At 45.8% G+C, this 19,871-nt stretch overlaps 1 protein-coding gene and 1 non-coding gene across 3 annotated transcripts in view; one reads left to right on the top strand and one right to left on the bottom strand.

Annotated features, from left to right (window-relative positions):
* TET3 (tet methylcytosine dioxygenase 3) overlaps window positions 1–19,871 on the top strand; it is a 150,750-nt gene that overhangs the window by 24,280 nt on the left and 106,599 nt on the right. The window contains exon 1 of one of the 2 annotated variants that reach the window (XM_068274939.1): window positions 7,485–8,216. The exons of the other annotated variant lie outside the window; for it this stretch is intronic. Coding sequence (XP_068131040.1) covers window positions 7,863–8,216 — 354 coding nt within the window. The 5' untranslated portion in view covers window positions 7,485–7,862. Of the gene's footprint in view, window positions 1–7,484; window positions 8,217–19,871 lie in introns of those variants that run through there. 2 annotated transcript variants of the gene reach the window in all.
* Window positions 8,444–8,515, bottom strand: TRNAE-UUC (transfer RNA glutamic acid (anticodon UUC)). Its single transcript has one exon. It is a non-coding gene; the product is annotated as a tRNA-Glu (tRNA).

Below are 19,871 nucleotides of genomic sequence, written 5' to 3'. Positions count from 1 at the left end.
TAGTTTTTCATCTTGGATCCGCTTTAACATCCTGTTTACCAATTAGCTCTTTGGCAGAGGAGATTCCTGATCTGATACAGCTGAGCGATCAAATTACAACTTGTGCTTAGTCACAGATGAGGGGGATTTAGACAGGCTAAATACATACAGGGGTTATTTCCATAAATTTCCTTCTGTCCTGTGCAAGAGCTCAGGTCCATTTTTACTAACTGTATGCTTTTGCTAAAGTGTGACACTACTCTCTAGCCAAAATTCTGCCTTAAACTACATACACATGTGATTACTGTCTCTCGGCAGGGATTGGGGATCCCAACGTCAATACTGCGTGAACACATACAGTAGGATGGTAAGCATTTTCTTTTTTAAAAAAAACCAAAGGTCAGCAATGGCAAATGTCATACTTGTACAGTATCATACCTCCCAACTTTTTGAGATGAGAAAGAGGGACACTTAAGCGACACCCCTGATCACGCCCCCGTCACACCACTAGTCACGAATACCATAAAGATTTCATAAGAAAAATATGTTGTTTTATAATTCAAGCCACACTGGTCCTTTTTATCCTGGTTCATTTTCCTTCATACCCGTATTAACATTTTAAAATTAGTAATGTAACAATTTAAAGGATGGGAATAAAGTTTAGAGTCAATCAAACACATTTTTAGTAGAGAAATATATATATTTACATAGAAAGAGGGACAAAGTCTTGAAAGAGTGACAAATGAGGAGGAAAGAGGGACAGAGGGCCAGGGCTTCCAAAGAGGGACTGTCCCTCCAAAAGAGGGACAGTTGGGAGCTATGCAGTATAGCTCTGCTTCAGTAAAGGGTCAGTCCACGTTAGTTACATGGTTTGCTGGTGTACTGATTTGTTTGCTGGCTTCTTATGCCTTTTCGGTGATTCCAGCAGCACAATTTCCTTGCCAGAGTTCCAGGCTGTGTCTCTCTCAGCTGCCAAACTGCTTGTCCTTCATAATTCTTCACAGAATAAAATAAATGAATGAACTAAAGGAAGGCTGAGACCAGCTAACAATAGCTAAAGTAGGTAGGCGGACCTGGGAACCTGGGTGCTTGTGTTATCGTGGCAGGTTCCCAATGAGAAGTGATGATAACGGTAGCTAAGTGATTCATACTGTCAGACGCTATGCAAGCCTGGAACACGACCAATCCCATTTAAAGTGAACCCGTCTTAATAAAATATAAGATTTCTGTTGCCATCTCTTTAGAACTTTACTGGATCTCATCTTTATTTTGTGCTTTTATTGTTCCGTTGATATAATTTACCAAAGGGGAGGTGCAGTCCTGAGCTAGGAATCTCAATTCTCAAAGCAGTCAAACTTCAGCCAAACAACTGATCTACATGCTTGTTCAGGGTCGATAACTACAAGTATTGTAGGCAGAGGATCAGCAGGACAGCCAGGCAATGTGCATTGTTTAAAAGGAAATATATATGGCAGCTTCCATATCCCTCTCACCTCAATTGTCCTTTAATTAATTCTGTGATTGTAAGGATTTAGTGAAATGCATTTTTCATACAGTGAACTACCTTGCAAATAAAAGATGCAGTGTTGCATTGTTCCAGGCTGAAATGCTGCTGGCACCATTGCTGCTAGTGGTGAAGCAATGTTGCTGTCATCGCAAGTGAAGCTGTGCACTGCAAGTGTTCGGGATATCCCTTGCTAGCAGCTCTATGACAAGGAGTTGCCATGTGTCATAGGCAGGGCTGGTTTAAGGGGCCCTGTGGCAAACTAGAGTTGGAGACCCCAGCTCAAAGCTTCTCCCTCCCCACCATTACCCCTCTGCTCCCCAGGGCCCTGCAAGTATAATAGCCATATTTCATTACCTATAAGTCCCGGCAGGTGGGCGGAAGGGCAGCGGCTGCACTTTGAGACACGCTGTCTCCCTCCCACTCGATGACCCGGCGCGTCTTTACACATGACGTGCTGGTTATAGAGTGGAAGGGAGACAGCGTGTCTCAAAGTGCGGCCGCTGCCCGTCCGCTCACCCGCCAGGACTAATAGGTAATTAATTATGGCTATTACACTTGCAGGGCCCCGGGGAGCAGGCAGAATGTAGCAGGGTCGGCGCTGCGGGGGCCTCAGCAGAGGTCGGGGCCCTGGGGCAGTTGCCCCCTTTGCCTCTATGGTAGCGCCGGCCCTGGTCATAGGACTTCCTGCGCTATAAAGGAACATTGTACTAGTGCATACATTGTGCATGGGGTGACTGAGAAAGGGCTTGATGCCCAAACACACGCTATCAGCGTCAGTATAAGCAATGGAAATTGCTGGATTGGGTTGATTCACATCGTTTTTGGTTGGTGAAGAAAGGTTGGTGGATTTCCCTTGTGGATGTATGCAGAGACATCATTACAAATCATGGGCTAGCAAGACTTTGAGAAGGTCCCCTTATGTTCACAAACGTTTTCCTTGCCTCCTCTTGGTGACTATCACAGCCTGGGGGCCTATCTTAGAAGGGTCATAAAACAAGTGTGGCCATCAGGATCTTCACACCCATAACATGTGTAGCCATGCAAATACCTGATCTGGAGTATCGGAGGGAGGGTAGTTGAGGCATCTCACGCACCTCTGCCCCCCCCCCTTCCCTGTGGTTGAAGGGGCTGCTCCACTGTAGTTATGCCCCTGGATGTATGGTACTCCACGGTGAGTCATTTCATCTGGTAATGCAGCCTACGAAGTTGACATATCTCATTCAGGCATTTATCTAATGAACGTGTGAGTGTATACGTTCAACAAAAGCAGCAGCAGATATGGGGCACTGTGGTACGCTGGACAATACAATCACATTATTAACAAGATGCAATTATATTGTAATGGTACAATCACATTAAAGCAAACTCAGAACCTTGAATTCATGTTTTTAAATTAACCTCCCAATAGAAGATGTTTGTAATAGTGTGCCCTTGGGGGGAGAGTCGGGGTGACCGGTATAACATACCTATGGGGGGCTGCTTTTGTGGTCTCTTGCCCATATGGAAGTCGCCATCTTCTCCATGGAGACCCAGCACAATGCTGTATTTACATGTTCCTGGCATAGGTGTGTTCGCCCGCTGTAACGCATGCCGGGAGATGTAGTACATGGATGTACTTGCATCAACGGACTACATCTCCCAACATGGCAGGCAGGCAGGCAGGCCTGCACCAGGACAATGAAAACGATTGTATGGTCTTGGCCACTGTGCTGCAGCTCCATTTCAGGGTGTTGTCAATTTTCTTATAGCCTAGGTCATCTTTCTGTAGGGCAACCATTTTTTTTTAAAGATCCTCAGAGAGTTGTCTGCTATGAGGTGCCATGTTGAACTTACAGTGACCGGTATGAGAGATTGTTGGAGCAATAACACCAAATTTATTACACCTGTTCCCCATTCACACTTGAGACCTAGTAATGCAGAAACATGTCTAATAGGGAAGGACAAATGTCTTATTAGGCAGAAATTTGACAGTCTTCACTTAGGTGTATAGTCACTGGCACTAGTCTAGTTCAGGGAACCCAGCAGGAAACCTCATAGGGAAAATCGGCTAGCGTGATTGGGTGAACAGCACCCTCTTGACCTGGTAGGTTTCAGATAGGTTGTAGCCCACACTGTTCGGCCAATAGAGTCCTGTCATTAGAGAATTGTTCCTTACTAGGTTCCCTGCTGGGTCCCCTAAAGTAGATTAGCGCCTACTCACTTTTGTTGACAGAAGTTTAGACATTAAATTGTACCCAAGCCGAAGCTTGGGTATAAAATCACATACTCTATTGAGGCTTACCTCATTACTCCATTGAAGATTAGCAACAAGGCATTGAAGCTAATCACATCGAGGCCACGCAGTTTCTCTTCCTCCAGTGTGGCCACGCAATAGCTGACCAAGCCCGCCCACGCATGCACAGTAAGCCGGCACATGCGCAGGCGGGCTCGCGCAGCTACTGCGCGGCCATGATAGAGGAAGGGGAACTGTGCGGCCCCGTTCTGGAGGTGGGCCGCGCTCAGCAACGGCGGGCTTCCGACCACCGAGGGAAGCCTCAATAGGATCTCTTCAAGGAAAGTATGTGATTCTGAACCCGAGCTTTGGCTTGGGTTCGCTTTAATGGCTGTGAGTTACGTTATTTTAATGAGATAACAAATTTACACTGTTATACAAGCTGTACACTGATCAACTTACATTGTATCAAAGTGTTTTATCTTCAGCGTTGTCCTGTGAAAAGATTATTATTATTATTTAGTATTTCTATAGCGCCAACATCTTACGCAGCGCTGTACAGAGTATATAGTCTAGTCACTAACTGTCCCTCAGAGGAGCTCACAATATAGTCCCTACTATAGTCATATGTCTATGTATGTATCGTGTAGTGCATATATTGTAGTCTAGGGCCAATTTAGGGGAAGCCAATTAACTTATCTGTATGTTTTTGGGATGTGGGAGGAAACCGGAGTGGCCGGAGGAAACCCACGCCGACACGGGGAGAACATACAAACTCCTTGCAGATGTTGACCTGGCTGGGATTCGAACCAGATATAATTAAATACAGCCAAGTCCCTAGTATCTGGCACCGGTGGGGACCGCTTGATGCCGGATACATGTACTTGCTGGTTGCTTGAGCAACTGACGAAAAAGCACAACCCCACCCCCTCAGGAAGGATAAAATACCGAGCCTCCAGCAACGTCCTGTAGCTCCTAGCGGGCTCCTGGTGGCTTTCCGACGTCCTCAGAGTACGGCTCCTGGCGCGTCACGTAACACACTTCTGGTTGCGTGGCACGCTGGCAGTCATACACGGACGCCGGAAGGCCGCTAGGAGCTACAGGATGTCGCTCGAGGCTTGCTAAGTATTTTATGAATGGAACCCCCCCAAAGAAAACAGTCCCGGTTAGGTGTGACTTCTGGTTGCTTGAGTTCTGGATAACAGGGACTTTGCTGTATTTGCAAAAATGTGTGAAAAGTGTACTCACTTCTGTGAGGAAGAATTTTTCCCCTTATGATAATCTGATATTTCTGTGTAGATTTTCTTTGTGTTGTGGGGGTATGGTGGAGTAGATAGATATTTATTATACTACTTTTGTATGTATGTGTAGACCTTTCTTGTACTGTGGGGGTATGGTGGTGAATAATGTGTTCTCCTCACAGCCCCATTCTCCCTGTGTGTGTATAGCAGCACCTGCTCCCTCCCTCCCTGTCTCTGTATACACAGGCTGTGTTGTAGAGAGCCGCTCCTGATCCTCTCCTTTTACTCCACTTCATATCTTTGTGTTTCTCAGTCACTTCCCTTTTGTTTGCTCCACATCTGTGCCCCTGAGCGCTCCCTCCCTTCCCCCCTCCCTCCTGACTGCTGATGGCTCGGAGAGAGGCTCACACAAGGTGAGTGAGTGAGGGCTGACGGCTTCTCTCACCGGCTCTGCAGCACACTCGGGACACGTAGAAATCCCGGTGGGCGCAGCGACCATGGAGGGGATGTGTCACTTGAGTCAGCAGCAGCACATTGTCAGCGTGCGCCTGGGCTTCTAGAGCGCAGAGCGTGACTGTCTATCACTACAGCTCCATGAATGCAGCTCGCATTAGCACATATATTACATTGCTCGGCAGTGTTTTGTGTGTTCTGGCGCTGTACGTGCCTGTGTGCAGGAAGTCCCCAGACAACAACATAGTTTCTAGAGGTCACCTGGCACGACTGAACTCTTAAGGCTGGACACAAATATACTTGTGGATTAGGTAGGTGACCATGGCTGGCGGATGGAGTTGTGCACGTGTAATGAAGCGTCTGTTTAAATGTCCTCGGTTGCAGGCTGTGTGTTTCCTTACACGTGGGCTGTCCCCTTGTCACCCGGTGTTCAGGGCGTGTGACTTCTGCTCGCTTTCCTGCACTGTAGCATTTCCCTGGTGAGAGTCCTTCATGCATGATGCAGGAACTTATGAAGGTGATCCGTGTAGGATCTTGCTATGAAGGTACATGGGTGGTGATCTGTGTAGGATCTTGCCATGAGTGATGTATGCATGGTCTTGCTTAGAAGGTGCATGGGTGATTGGTGCAGGATCTTGCTATGAAGCTGCATGGGTGATCAGTGCAGGATCTTGCTATGAAGCTGCATGGGTGATCAGTGCAGGATCTTGCTATGAAGCTGCATGGGTGATCAGTGCAGGATCTTGCTATGAAGCTGCATGGGTGATCAGTGCAGGATCTTGCTATGAAGCTGCATGGGTGATCAGTGCAGGATCTTGCTATGAAGCTGCATGGGTGATCAGTGCAGGGTCTTGCTATGAAGTTGCATGGGTGATCAGTGCAGGGTCTTGCTATGAAGTTGCATGGGTGATCAGTGCAGGGTCTTGCTATGAAGTTGCATGGGTGATCAGTGCAGGATCTTGCTATGAAGTTGCATGGGTGATCAGTGATCTTGCTATGAAGCTGCATGGGTGATCAGTGCAGGGTCTTGCTATGAAGTTGCATGGGTGATCAGTGCAGGATCTTGCTATGAAGTTGCATGGGTGATCAGTGATCTTGCTATGAAGCTGCATGGGTGATCAGTGCAGGGTCTTGCTATGAAGTTGCATGGGTGATCAGTGCAGGATCTTGCTATGAAGCTGCATGGGTGATCTGTGTAGGTTTTACTATGTAGGTGCAGGGGTGATCTGTGCAGGTTTTACTATCCAGGTGCAGGGGTGATCTGTGCAGGTTTTACTATGTAGGTGCAGGGGTCATCTGTGCAGGGAGGGGGGTATCTCCATGAGAAGGGGGGTAGTTTTTTTTCCCTTGCAGGCAGGGGGAGGGGGTATCTGTGTTGGAGGGGGTGGAGGAGGGACCACCTAGTCCCAGCTCCCGGCCTTCAGAACAAAGAATGGAATAGGAGCTCTGTCCTGTCACTGATAATGAGCCATTAGCACTCACTGTGTGTCTGTGTGCTGGCCCTTTTTGTTGCGTGCATTGCATGTATTTGCTGGTGGATGTGTGTGTTTATACAATTTAAAAGAATTCTGCCTATGCATGCACAGAATGTGTAATGCCCTCTTGTTCCATGTTTACCTATAGACAAAGTACTTGCTGTGTGGCTGGTAAGTTTGTGTTATGTGTAGCTGTGTTACATCTGCTTGATTGCTTGATGCATTTGTTTTGTGTGTCTATTCTATTTTTGCAGCCTGCTTTGTGGGAGTGGTATGTTTTGTTTACATTGTGTGTCCACTAGGTGTGTTTCAATGTGTGATGCTGGACCTTTAAATGTGTATTTCTGATCTGGGACCTTTAAATGGCCTGCCCCATTTGCTGCTGTTCTAAACATACTTGAATTGTGTAAACGGTGTCACGTGAAAAAAATGTGTTTTGTACTGGCCTAGTGTTCTATAGAATGTATAAGTGCAAGCTGTGGCCCAAAAACAGTCAACTCTCCAATGACAAACTTAGATATGTATCGTGCAAAAAGTTTAGATGAAGCCTCAAGCGGAGGGTATTCTCGATCAATGAAATGTGTCCATTTGTTTTTGTAGGAAAAGTTTCCGGAAGACTTGGTAGACCTGCATGACATCAGAATAGTAGAACGTCCAGTTTCCCTCTGCTCGTGTCACGATGAGCTGTCAGGGGGGAAAGGGAATCCTTCAAGAGATACGCTTGCGCTCCCCTGTGACAGGTCCACTGGGCTGGGATAAGATGAATTTGAGGCTATAGGAGGACATTTTGCCAAGGTTGATTCTACCCAAATCAAGGTTTTTATCCAAATGAAGGGACTTAAACTGTGTATCACTTCCAAAAGTTGGTTAGCAATAGTTCATAGAACTAGATAACATTTCCTCAGACCCCACAGCGGTCAGCCTCATGCTCTTTTAGCAGATCTGCTCTTGAGAAGATTTTGCTTTTTGGGGCTTGCTGAAAAGTTGGCTGCACCATGATGGAGACCCAGCCTACCGTTGCGCCTCACATGGGGTCTCAAGATGTCTATGACTTCAGTGATGATGCGGAATCCCTGGGGAGGCTGAAGCCGGTGCAGCTGTCAGTGGAGAAATCGGTGGGCAGCGAGGGCAATAGCAGCGCTGTCACTGGCGGTAGCACTGGGGACAATTCAGAAGAACGTCCTCCTAAGAGGAGGAAGCGATGTGGGGTCTGCGAACCATGTCTGAGGGAAGGGCCTTGTGGAGCCTGCTACAACTGTGTCAACCGGAGCACCAGCCATCAGATCTGCAAGATGAGAAAATGTGACGAATTAAAAAAGAAACGGGTGGTGCCACTAAAAGGCGTGGAGGTGAGATGTGTTTTTTTTATTTAAAGACCCCTTATACCCCTCCCCTAAAATGTTTGCGTTGCATTAGGCTAGAACTATAGAGTAAACTTACAGCAGCCTATCTGAACAGTTATGATCTTTAGACCTTAATCTATGTGTGTGTTTCATCCTAGGGCAAATGGGAGAAAAAAAACATGTTTGTAATGTTATTATAAAATTATGCATCTAATCTAAAAGAAAAAATCTAATTCCCATACCGGGAGTCGAACCCGGGCCGCCTGGGTGAAAACCAGGAATCCTAACCGCTAGACCATATGGGAGCTTGATGCTGAGTAGTTGTCGTATCAGGTCACACCACTGCGTATGGCAGTGTAGAGTTCGAGCAGCACGATGGTTGAAATACAACGCTATGTAGGGGAGGGTTAAATGTCAATGCTACAGAAGTGCTGCAGTTACCCTGGTGTGTCCACTGCTGATGTACGATTCTCAGCTGAGGGCGCTAGGCTTTTATTGGTTTGTCATTTTTGTGGTAGGAGGAGCTTAGCACCACCGGGGCTCATGTGGAACGTGCCGCGGCGCGGATCTGACATTCATCCATTATACATGTTGTTAGTTCATTGCTGTAGCCTAATTCTGAATTCATTTGGTTGTTATTAAAAAAGGAGAAAAATAGCTTTAAAATAGCAGTTTGATCTGTTTTTAGCTTATAAACATTGTCTGTATTAATAGTTTGTACATGCACGTTCTACGATAAAACGAGTTGCAAACACTGATGTCAGTTGGGGCGGGAGAGAGGAAGTATTTGCCTGTCATGGTCTTTCTTATTTATCGTTTCTGTGTTTGGTCTGATAAAAATATGCTGTGGATGTCCGAGGAAGAGGCAGCAGGATTTATAGGTGTTCCATAAATGTTTTATTTTTAAGCTATTTAATGCTCACTGTGGGACTGAATAATCCGTAAGCTTTATTAATTCGGTCCTAGAGAAACAGTAGTACAAGTCGCTAACTCCTGGGTCTGATAAGCCGTAATTCTCATCATTGTGAGAGAATTGTTGGTCAGTGGTGTGTGCAGTTTTATGGTTTGCAGGCAGGACACAAATCATTGTAGGCTGGGCTGAAGATCACTTGACAGGGCCATACCAGTTACTGATCTGCATGTCCCTGTGATCTGCTGTTATCTCTAGCACGGTCATAAATTGCCTGTCTTCCTTTGGGTGGTAGACAAGAGTGGAAAAACCTCTTCTTTTTTTTCCTCCTGTTTTGTGACTCTTTCACAGCCAGTGAAAAAACATTTTATTGCGTTCAGTACCTTGTCTTTGTGGTGACTGTGAATTTGGGCAACCAGCCCTTCTATGGGTACACAAGCCAGACTTCCCTTTTGTGTTTGGGATTGTAAAGGGAGTGTGCGTCACCCTCCCCCGCTCCTCCCCACCACCCCCCACCTCTGAGAATGATTCCTGACGTGTGTTATAGGCAAGCGTATCCTATGGCTGCCAGCTGGGTTTTAACTTCCCCACCCCCACTGCAAGCCACATACTGCTTCTATTGTGTATCCTCCTTCTACTGCTTTTTCTTCACAGCATTGTGATCAGGATCTGGCTGGATCAGTAAATACGCAGAAACTCCCTAGTCTGTGCAAGGAGAGTCTCTGCTGCAGTGGCTGTTTGCAGTTGCATACGGGTTTACTCACTCTGCACATAAACAATACATATACCAGTGTTTTTTTTGGAAGCGGCTGAAATATCATCTGTGATCGCCATTGTCAAGTTGTGCCTGTTTGTCATAAGCCGTGGAAAAAAGAATCGCTAGCGGAATAGCTAGGCTTTCTTTATCTAGATAATCTTCTTCATATGTAGTCCGGCTGCAGTCGTTGCTTTACAGTAGTGTTTTCGAAGCCGTTCCGTATGTGTTTCGTGTATGGTATAGTTTTCAGCCATGTATTACCTTCTACTCCATGGTCTTGCCGTCTTCAATGACTCTACCATTGTTAGAAGCAGGTCTGACTAGTCATACATGTTGTATGAGACTGATGCAGATAATTATGTTTGTCTTCTGTTTTGCCCCGCCGGGCTGCGTTAGGCTGTAGTTTGCAATCCGGAGTGTTCGATGTTTACTATTCCGAAGATAGATCAGCGTTCCTATCCTTGTCCTTCAGATATATTTGTATCCCTTTGCATTGCGCTGTGCTGTTGCGCTTTTGTTCGCATGCAGATGGCTGAGGGACTTGGTTTAAATCCTACCTGTGTGTTTTCTTTCAGTTTTGTGTGCTTTTCCCCCTCCAAGCTTCTGTCGGTTACCGTTTCCCCTTGTCACGACCCCGCGCTGTTGCGTAGCTGTGAACCAGTCACTGATCTGCATTGAAGAAGTGACTCATGAGCCTTGGAGTAGCAATGTCCTCGAGTTACCTTACAGCGGAGTATTCGGCTTCGCTCCGCTAGGTTACGCTGTAGCAAACACCCTACGTTGTGTCTGAAGTAATGGACACTTTTCCAATATGGGTTGTGTCTCTGATCTTCCCTTTATTTGTGTTATTTTAGAACGTTACCTCTTAAACAATCCTGAAAAAATTGCAGAATGCTAAATACAGTGCAGGGCTTGTGCAAAAGAACTACAAAGATCGTGGCCTACACACTCTGCAGCACATAGAAAAAAGGGGATGGAATAGGAAGATTCTGTACCTAGAAGAGGGGGCTTCCCATGAGAGGCTCCTGAACATAACATGGCAGTTATTGTAAATAGAGTAGGCCTGATGTACACTGAGACATGGAAGATAAGGGTGGAAATCTGCTGCATATTAGGTACTGCACATTGAAGTGTGGGCTGCTGCTCTGCATGTAGAAAGGTGGGCTGCATTCAGAAGGGGGCAAGGCAGCATTGCTTTAGCTGAGAAGGCCAAAAATATGAAGCTTAGTACACAAGCTAGACAGAGCTTGGTCCAGGAGCCTGTTCAGGGCCATCGCGGCCTAGAATGTAGCGTGTACAGGTGCTCTCTGCAGTCTGGAAAGCTTGATCTCTAAATGACACTGATGAGCAAGCGAACTGTTGTAGAGTTTAACTTGCTAGTCAGAAGTTGCTCCAAGGGCTGCATAGCGGTGTAGTGGTTAGCGCTCTTGCCTTGCAGCGATGGGTCCCTGGTTTGAATCCAAGCCAGCATCAGCAAGGAGTTTGTATGTTCTCCCCATGTCTGCGAGGGTTTCATCCGGACACCCCGGTTTCCTCCCACATCCTAAAAGCATAGAGATAAGTTAATTGGCTTCCCCTAAATTGGCCCTAGACTGCGATACATACACTACACCATAGTGACTATGGTAGGGATTAGATTGTGAGCCCCCCCCCCCCCCCCCCGAGGGATAATTAAGTGACAAGACAATATACTCTGTAAAGCGCTGCGTAGATGGCGGCGCTATAGTAATAATTGTGTGTTACCTAATTGTTCTGCCCCCCTCCTTTAGAAATAATACAAGCTGCTAGACACAGGTTGGTAATGATCATATGTTGAAAGTGAGTGATCGCTTGCCAATTGAAAATCAGTTGGAGAGTAATGAGTGATCTAACTCATTGTCCCACTCCATCCCGATTACTTTTTATCTAAGTAAAGCTAGGTACACACAAGTGGGGATTGAACCCTCAGGCTTCTAATGCTGTACTTCCATTTTGCCTCAAATTTTTACATTCAAGAGTTCAATACAGGCTGTATTCTCCTGCTTCTGCCGGTTGGATGGCAGGGCCCACAGAAATTTCAGCCAGATAACTACTGCTGTAATTAGTCGTTATTGCACGGTAGCTGAGATCATACAAAAGTAGTCAGTGGGGGGCAGTGCACTATGCTTCAAACAGTTAAGAGTTGTCACATGCTGAACTTCACACCATGAAGCTGGCTAAGAGCTGTGAGAATGGGGTGGGGGGCGAGGTAACTTCTCGAACATGGCAGCTCCTATAGCTATTTGAAACCACAAGAAACTGCAGAAGGATAAATATGATATAATACAGGGCACTATTGCAGTTTTCCATTAAAATACTCTGCCACTGATTTTACACTGTGTGAAACCGATCACATTCTGTGAAGCTGCCGCCGCCCCCTTTCCCCGCATACATTACCTGCTCCGGCCGGCGCGTGTCCCCTGGTCTCCGCTGTCTTCTCAGTGCTCGGCTCCTCCAGCTTCACTGAACTTCCTGCCGGGGAAGATTAAACAGTAGAGGGCGCTCTACTGTTTACACTTCCTGCCGGGACAGGAAGTTCAGTGAAGCTGGAGGAGCCGAGCACGGAGAAGGGACAGTGGAGACCAGGGGACATGCGCCGGCCGGAGCAAGTAATGTATTGCCGCTGTCGTCGGGCTTTTGAACGCCGCTATCGACACACTCCCGACCCACTGGCGATCGAGCGAAATCTTCCACACGGACGGATTGACGGGAATCTATGGGAACGATTGATTTCGGAAAGAAATCAATTGTTCTGTCAGCGTTTGCGCAACGATTTCACAGCAGATTCAATCAAAGTGATCGAATCTGCTGTATATCGCCGGGAAAATCGTTAGGTGTATGGGCCCCTTAAGTTTGATATTTGCTCCTAAGGTCCCTTTAACCCTCCTGGCGGTATAAAAAAATCCACCAGGAGGCAGCGCAGCAGTTTTTGTTTTTTATTATTATATCATGTAGCGAGCCCAGGGCTCGCTACATGATAGCCGCTGCTTAGCGGCATCCTCCCGCCCGCTTCGATCGCCTTCGGCGATCTCCGATCAGGAAATCCCGTTCAAAGAACGGGATTTCCTGGAGGGCTTCCCCTGTCGCCACGTCATTGGGAGTCCCGAACCACCCCTCAGCGCTGCCTGGCACTGATTGGCCAGGCAGTGCACGGGGTCTGGGGGGGGGCGCACGGCGCGACGGATAGCGGCAATCGAGCGCGGGGCGGCGGCGATCGGTGTGCTGACGCAGCTAGCAAAGTGCTAGCTGCGTTCAGCAAAAAAAAAATTAAACAAATCGGCCCAGCAGGGCCGGAGAAAACCTCCTGCGCGGCTTACCCTGAACTACGTTCGGGGTTACTGCCAAGGAGGTAAAGCCCTACTAAAGGCAAACTGAAATCAGCAGGACTAGTACTATGAGTGCAGCACTGCCCTGCCTCTATGGCCTGCCTAAATTACTATTTTGAGCAGTGTGATAGATGTGCAGCCTCCTCCTGACACCTGTCTGTCACAGTTGACAATACGGAGCATTCAGACTGAAGCTCCTGTCACATTATGCTTATTAGATTGCTAAATAAAGTAGCAGTTGTTGGTAGGTGGCTTTGCAATTGCCACCTAGTGTTAAGCCCTATACTCACTGCCCGATGGGTCCTGCGACATACCCTTGACAACGGTCATCAAGCTTCGCTTCTTCCTGCCGGCGGTTATGCATGACGTCACGGGATGCTACAAGTTGGGAGCGAATGAGACTTCAAGCAATCGCGGTACTTTGCAGGGGAGTTGTCAGGGATTTCAGCAATCCGAACCGCTGTGACGATGGTTAATGTGGTGCAACGTTCACATGGTTGTGACACTGAAACAACCGTTTGGCGCTCAAAAAAAATATTGTTTTGGCTATTGAGAAGAGGAGGAGCTTGCACATATATGCAGGGCAGTGCTACACACGCACCGCTAGCCCTGCTGTCTTTTTATTTTTGACTTTAGTTGGGTATATATATATATATATATATATATATATATATATGTGTATGTGTGTGTATATATATATATATATATATATATATATATATGTGTATATATATATATGTGTATATATATATGTGTGTATATATATATATATATATATATATATATATATATATATATATATATATATATATATATATATATATATATATATATATATATATATACATACATATATATATATATATATATATATATATATATATATATATATATATATATATATATATATATATATGTGTATGTATATATAAAATATATATATATATATATATATATATATATATATATATATATATATATTTTTTTTTTTAAATGGAGGGTACACTTTCCGGGTACTGGATAATGCACCTCTTTGAGACGTTAACTTGTATTGGTGTTGTTGCTTACAACGATTGGTCTACCACTCACTTCAGTTATAAGGTGTGCCGTTTTTCTTTGTCTGCTGTGGACTGACCTTACTAGTGGTATTCTATGCTTAACTGTTAATTCTTTTTATCATTGCCCATGCCTTTTGGTGCTCAGTTTGACAAAATATTCTGTTGCTTACAGCCAGTTATTTTAGCATCAGTGTTCAGTGCCAGTTACTGAACAGCTTCTGTAACAAAAACGCCTGCAAAACTGCTCTGAACTAGCATTTTTCAGAGTGGTTTGCGTTTTTCCTATACTTAATATTGGAGGCAGAAACTCCTCCCAAAAAATGCCTCAGCCCGGGAGTATGCGTTTCAGCAAAACGCCTCCCGCTCTGGTGTGAACCAGCCAATTGAAATACATTACCCACGCGTTTCCACGGCCGCAAGCGGCTATAAAAACGCGACGAAACCCGCTCGGTGTGCACCAGCCCTATGCGAGCTTGCTATATGCCAGGCCTCCTTCAATATTTGCAAGATTTTCTCCCTCAAAATGTCAGATTGATTGACTTTTGATTAATTCTTACCAAAAATCAATTGAAATGATTGATCAGACAGGATGGAAGATTTAGGTTGATAGAGAATGGAGCAGGAGCAACACTAGATTGATGGTCCATAGCGGTATACTGCATCGAACATTATAACGCTGTGGATCGTTCTATTTTTGTTTTTCCCTCACTGGAATCAATTTAAAGTCTGTGCTGTGTGTGGTATGAATAGATCTCTCTCTGAATCAATTCTGATCTGAGAGGTATTGATCGTTTTGCTAGCTGAAGAGGTATGGCCACCTTAATTTTTACCTGAGGCAAACTTTGGGTTGGCTAAGAAGAGGGAAGCCTCTGGATCCTTTTGAGGATTCCCAGGCCATCCTCTTTTGCTGCTTGTGGACCCAGGGGTTTGTTGCATTGAATATTGGGGCTGCGTACCTCTTCAAGAAATTAGCACAGCCGTACTGCGCCTGCGCACGGCCTCACCTATGCAGTAAGCCGGAGCCGCTCGTGTGCAAACAGCTCCGTGCTACTGTGCAGGTGCAGCTTTGCTCACTTGGGGACAGCCCGGCCTTACTCATGCATAAAGAGAAGCATGCCCCGGATCTTCCGGAAAGTCCTGGCGAGCGGCGGCAGGGGCGAGGCAGATACGGGAAGCCTCTACAGGATCCAGAGGCTTTCTTCTTGCTCACTATGTGTGAGCTTTCATACCCGAGGTTTGCAGGGCCTATTTCCATTAGTGCAGAATTCAGCAGGCACCTGCAGCGGTTCCCTGCAGGCGAGAGGGGTGGGGAAATGCTGCCTGCGTAACCTATGGTTTGCCGTCCAGATCTCTCTGTAAATCTGGACGGCATGCTGCAGTTTTATGCCACGTGCAGCCGAATCGCAGCTTAGCAATTCATGCTGCGGTTGCACAGCAGAACCGGGAGCTTTGGCCGAATGGAAAATGGCCATGGCTCCGAGTGGAAGCTCTAATGCTGGGATCAAACCGATTGATTACATCTTGTCCACTCTGCTTCTGTTCGATAACACAAATGATTTTGGGAAGGTATCATCGAAAAATCTATTACACTATCAATTGGGAGCAGTTTGAAAATGTACACACAATGCAGTTACTGCTAGAGTACTTGTGGATCTAGTGGGAAATTGCATTGTGTGTACCCAGCATAAGTCATCCTTGCCAGTGCAGAGGGGTTTTACACTACTATGCATACTGCAGGTTTTGTTATCTTGAAAGGTGATGAATTTCACAGATTCACAGCATGCATTGTGAATTTGTTGGTGTGAGAGCAAGCAGCCTGCATAGCAATCATTAGAGATAAGGGAAGGTGCAGGGAACGACCCCTCCCTCTCCTGTTCTCAGCCATTAACACAGTCATCATGGCTGTAAGGTGGGTTGGACAGACCTACTTAAAATGCGCTCAGGCATGAAACTGCATTCTGAGACCTATTCAAGAGTTTCCCACAGCCAGAGAAGCTTTGAATGTCAAGTTCAATTTGGGTACACTATGCCTGGATTGGACAAACAGAGTTATTGTAAATCCGTCATTATGTTTAGGTTGCTAAACTGCTAGCCTAAATAAAGGGCTAAAATCGAGAGGGCAACTTGCATGCTCATTCGGAGATTAATGTTTGAACGACTAATAGTTTGCTTGGCCGAGATCAATGTATTGAGCTGATCGAGACTTGGGTAACTGGGTTCCTTGGGTTTTGAGGCTTCTAGACAAACCAAGAAGAGTGCTGAAGATCTCTGTAGACATTTCTGCTGCTACATGCAGAACATACTTTAATAATTGTCACCAGCAAAGGTCATTCTGGAAATGTTCGTGTTGAGCGGAGGAGGACAATGACTTAGAGCCGACTGTAATAGAAGCCATTGGTAATAGAAGGGATCCAACATGATAAAGTTGTCAGCGGGATCAGGAGATGGCTATATTCTGAATCATCTTTCTTAATGTGTACAGAGGTGTTGGCCTTCCTGCACTTCATTCTGCCCTCTATGATGGGTAAAGACAGTCAAGTGTTGTGGGGCCTTATAAGAACCTATGTGTTGGTGTTTTTGTTGTTGAAAGACCTGTGTATGAACATGTGGTGTTTTTTGGTTTGCACATTTCAATTTGATGTAGATTATATTAATAAGCTATAACCACTCACTTTAGTGCCACCATTTTATCGTTCAACATTTTCATGCTGCAGTATAGACTACTTTGGCCCATTTTACACTAGCAGGGTAAAACTGTGTTGCGTTACCCTATTTTGCCGCAAGGGGCCGCATAAGCAATGGAAGTATATGGAAAAAAAATCAGCCATGTATCATCCCCCCTCTTCCCCCCCCCCCCCCCCCCCCCAAATATTTAAAAAGAGTGGGGAAATTATTTCTTATTTCAGACTGGCGATAAGACGAAGCAGGTGATTTGGGAATATGGCTCATCGGCCAACGCAGAGTATTGGTAATCGGGCGCCCAGGCAGTGAGTTGGATGCCCGACGAGGGGGTAACAACCAATCAGCTACATAGGTACAGAATAAGTGAACAGATTGATTTGTACAGCACTCGACCCCAAACTGACATCAAAAGCCTTAAATAAAACCTGAAAAAAAAAGACCCTCTGGAGGGAGAAGCCTCTGGATCCTACTGAGGCTACCCTTTTTCTCTTTACCTTCTGGGATCCAGCACTGGCTACCCTGATCAGTGGTGATGTAAATATTTACCTTTCCCGGCTCCAGTGCCTGCGCAGTAGAGCGGACCCGATCGGGCTCGACTATTTCCACCGAAGCCCATCGGAAAGCCGCTGCTGTGAGTGCGCTGAAGCCAGGAAGGTAAATATTACATTCACTACGGCGCCACAGCACGGGGGCTGTCAGCGCTGGATCCCGGAGTGTGAAGAGGATAGGGAAGCCACATTAGGATCCAAAATTCCCCCCGAGGTAAGTGCCCCCAGGCGCTGTGTTTTTTTGTTTTGTTTTGTTTTCTTCCTTACAGTTTTACTTTAGCTCTCAATCTCTACTGGCAATGGCCATCATGCGTGTGTATGCACCTTTTAGCAAGCAGGGCTGTGGAGTCGGAGTCAGGGAGTTGCGGCAATTTTTGGTACCTGGAGTCTGAGTCGGTGGTTTTAATAAACTGAGGAGTCAGAGTCGGGATGATTTTTGTGCCGACTCCACAGCCCTGATAGCAAGTCGACACCACCTCAAAATACTAGCATTTTTCCACTCAGTGCATTATAACATTGTGTGATTCTGAACCACTACTCTTCTGCCAGCACAAATATCTTTAAACATGTTTAGATCATTCAACTGATAAACTGAAAAGTGATTGAAAGTTTCATGGGTTATAGGTGACAGATTTGTTAAACGCGATCAAATCGTCCAGGAAAAAATCAGTATGTGTGTGCCTAGCTTTATTCTAGGCAGCAGCTTTACCAGGACCGTTCAGAAAGCTTTTGGCGTGTTTGGGGATTGGAGGGAGAGCCTTCTGCGTGTAGTTACCTTTAGAGTCTGGCAACAATTGGGACAATGGCCTCATTGTGCACTCTGCTGGTGGAGAGGCAAGAAAATGACTTAATGTGTGATGCACATGGTGGGAGTGAGGTGGAGATTCTGCAGAATAGGAATGCTTCTATAATCTTCGCCTTTCTCTTGTGAGTTTTGTCATTGTCTCTTCACTCCCTACACAGAGAAAGGTCTGAATAGATCTCAGCTAGTGACACATAGTCAGAAACACATTTTATAGCCTGCTTTGTGTTGGGCTCCTAGCACTGCTAAGGGATGTTACCAAACCAGAAAGATGCTGAAGATTGGGAGTGAATGTTCACCAGTCAACCACAGCATTAAAACCACTGACCGTTCAAGTAAATAACATCTACTATCTTGTTTCAATTGCACCTGTCAACAAAGTCGGTGAAAAGGGCACTGCCATAGACAGCAATGCTACTAGCCATGACTAGTGGCTATTAGCTGTAAAGTGGGTTCTGGAGGCAACCGATAAAATGGGGGCGCCAGGGTCACCTTCTATGCAAGCTGAGGCTACAGGGAGCGGGTGCGATTGAGTTAACTGTCAGAGGGGGCTTCTTGGGTTAGCTGCCAGCAGGTATGAGTCAAGTTTAAGCACCACCAGGGGAGTTTTAGGGTTAGACAGTGCTGAGTGGGTCCTTAGCGTTAGGCACTACTAGGAGGAGTGTTAGGCGGGGGGGTGTCCTTAGTGTTAAGTACCACCATGTTGGTTTTAGTGTTAGGCACCAACAGGTTTGATTTAGGGTTAGGCACCCAGAAGGGGGATCGGTTAGTGTTAGGCATCGAGAGTGAGGACTAGTGTCAGTTTACAGTAATATATCAGTAAAGATTACCAATATTTTATGATCTAAATTAACCAGCAGAATGTCATTATTTTTACCGATATTTTATTAGCGGCCATCTCCAGTGCCGTTTTTACCGGAGGCCCTTTTTACATGTACATTGACATGTCAAAGGGTGAGATATAGTAGCCACCAACTGAAGAGTCAGTTCTTGAATGCATTGTGTTAGAAACCAGAAAAATGGGCAAGCATAAGGATTTGAGCGACTTTGACAAGCATCAAATCGCGGTGGTTAGACAATTAGGTCAGATCCTCTGCAAAACAGTAGGTCATGGGGAGCGGTTAGTATCTGCCAGAAATGGCCCAGGAAAAGACAAAAGGTGAGCTCACTGATGATTATGTAGAGGGAAGAATCTTCTACCTGGTTCAAATACACAGAAGAGGTACTGTGCCACAAATTGCCGAAAACCTTTACGTTGATCTTGAGAGGCAGATGTCATAACGCACAGGGCCACACAGCTTACTGCGTATGAGACTGTATATATTATGTTTGAGACTCTTCTCTTTTAACTATGGTTCATTTAGCTAAAATTGCTGTACTGCTTCACTCATTTGGGATGACAGAACTTTTTAGCTAGCTCATGTGCCCAGACTGGTGAGTAAGTGTTAATGTGAAGAGCATAGGATCGGGTTGTAAAAGGGAGAGGTTGAGAGATGTTTCTAGCTGCTCAAATGTACAAGTAGATTAAACCATTTAGTTGTGTTTGTTATATATGATGCC

Source organism: Hyperolius riggenbachi, chromosome 3 (genome assembly GCF_040937935.1).
Source record: "Hyperolius riggenbachi isolate aHypRig1 chromosome 3, aHypRig1.pri, whole genome shotgun sequence".
In the NCBI taxonomy this organism is placed as follows: domain Eukaryota; kingdom Metazoa; phylum Chordata; class Amphibia; order Anura; family Hyperoliidae; genus Hyperolius; species Hyperolius riggenbachi.
This window is presented reverse-complemented; position numbering and strand designations above follow the sequence as displayed.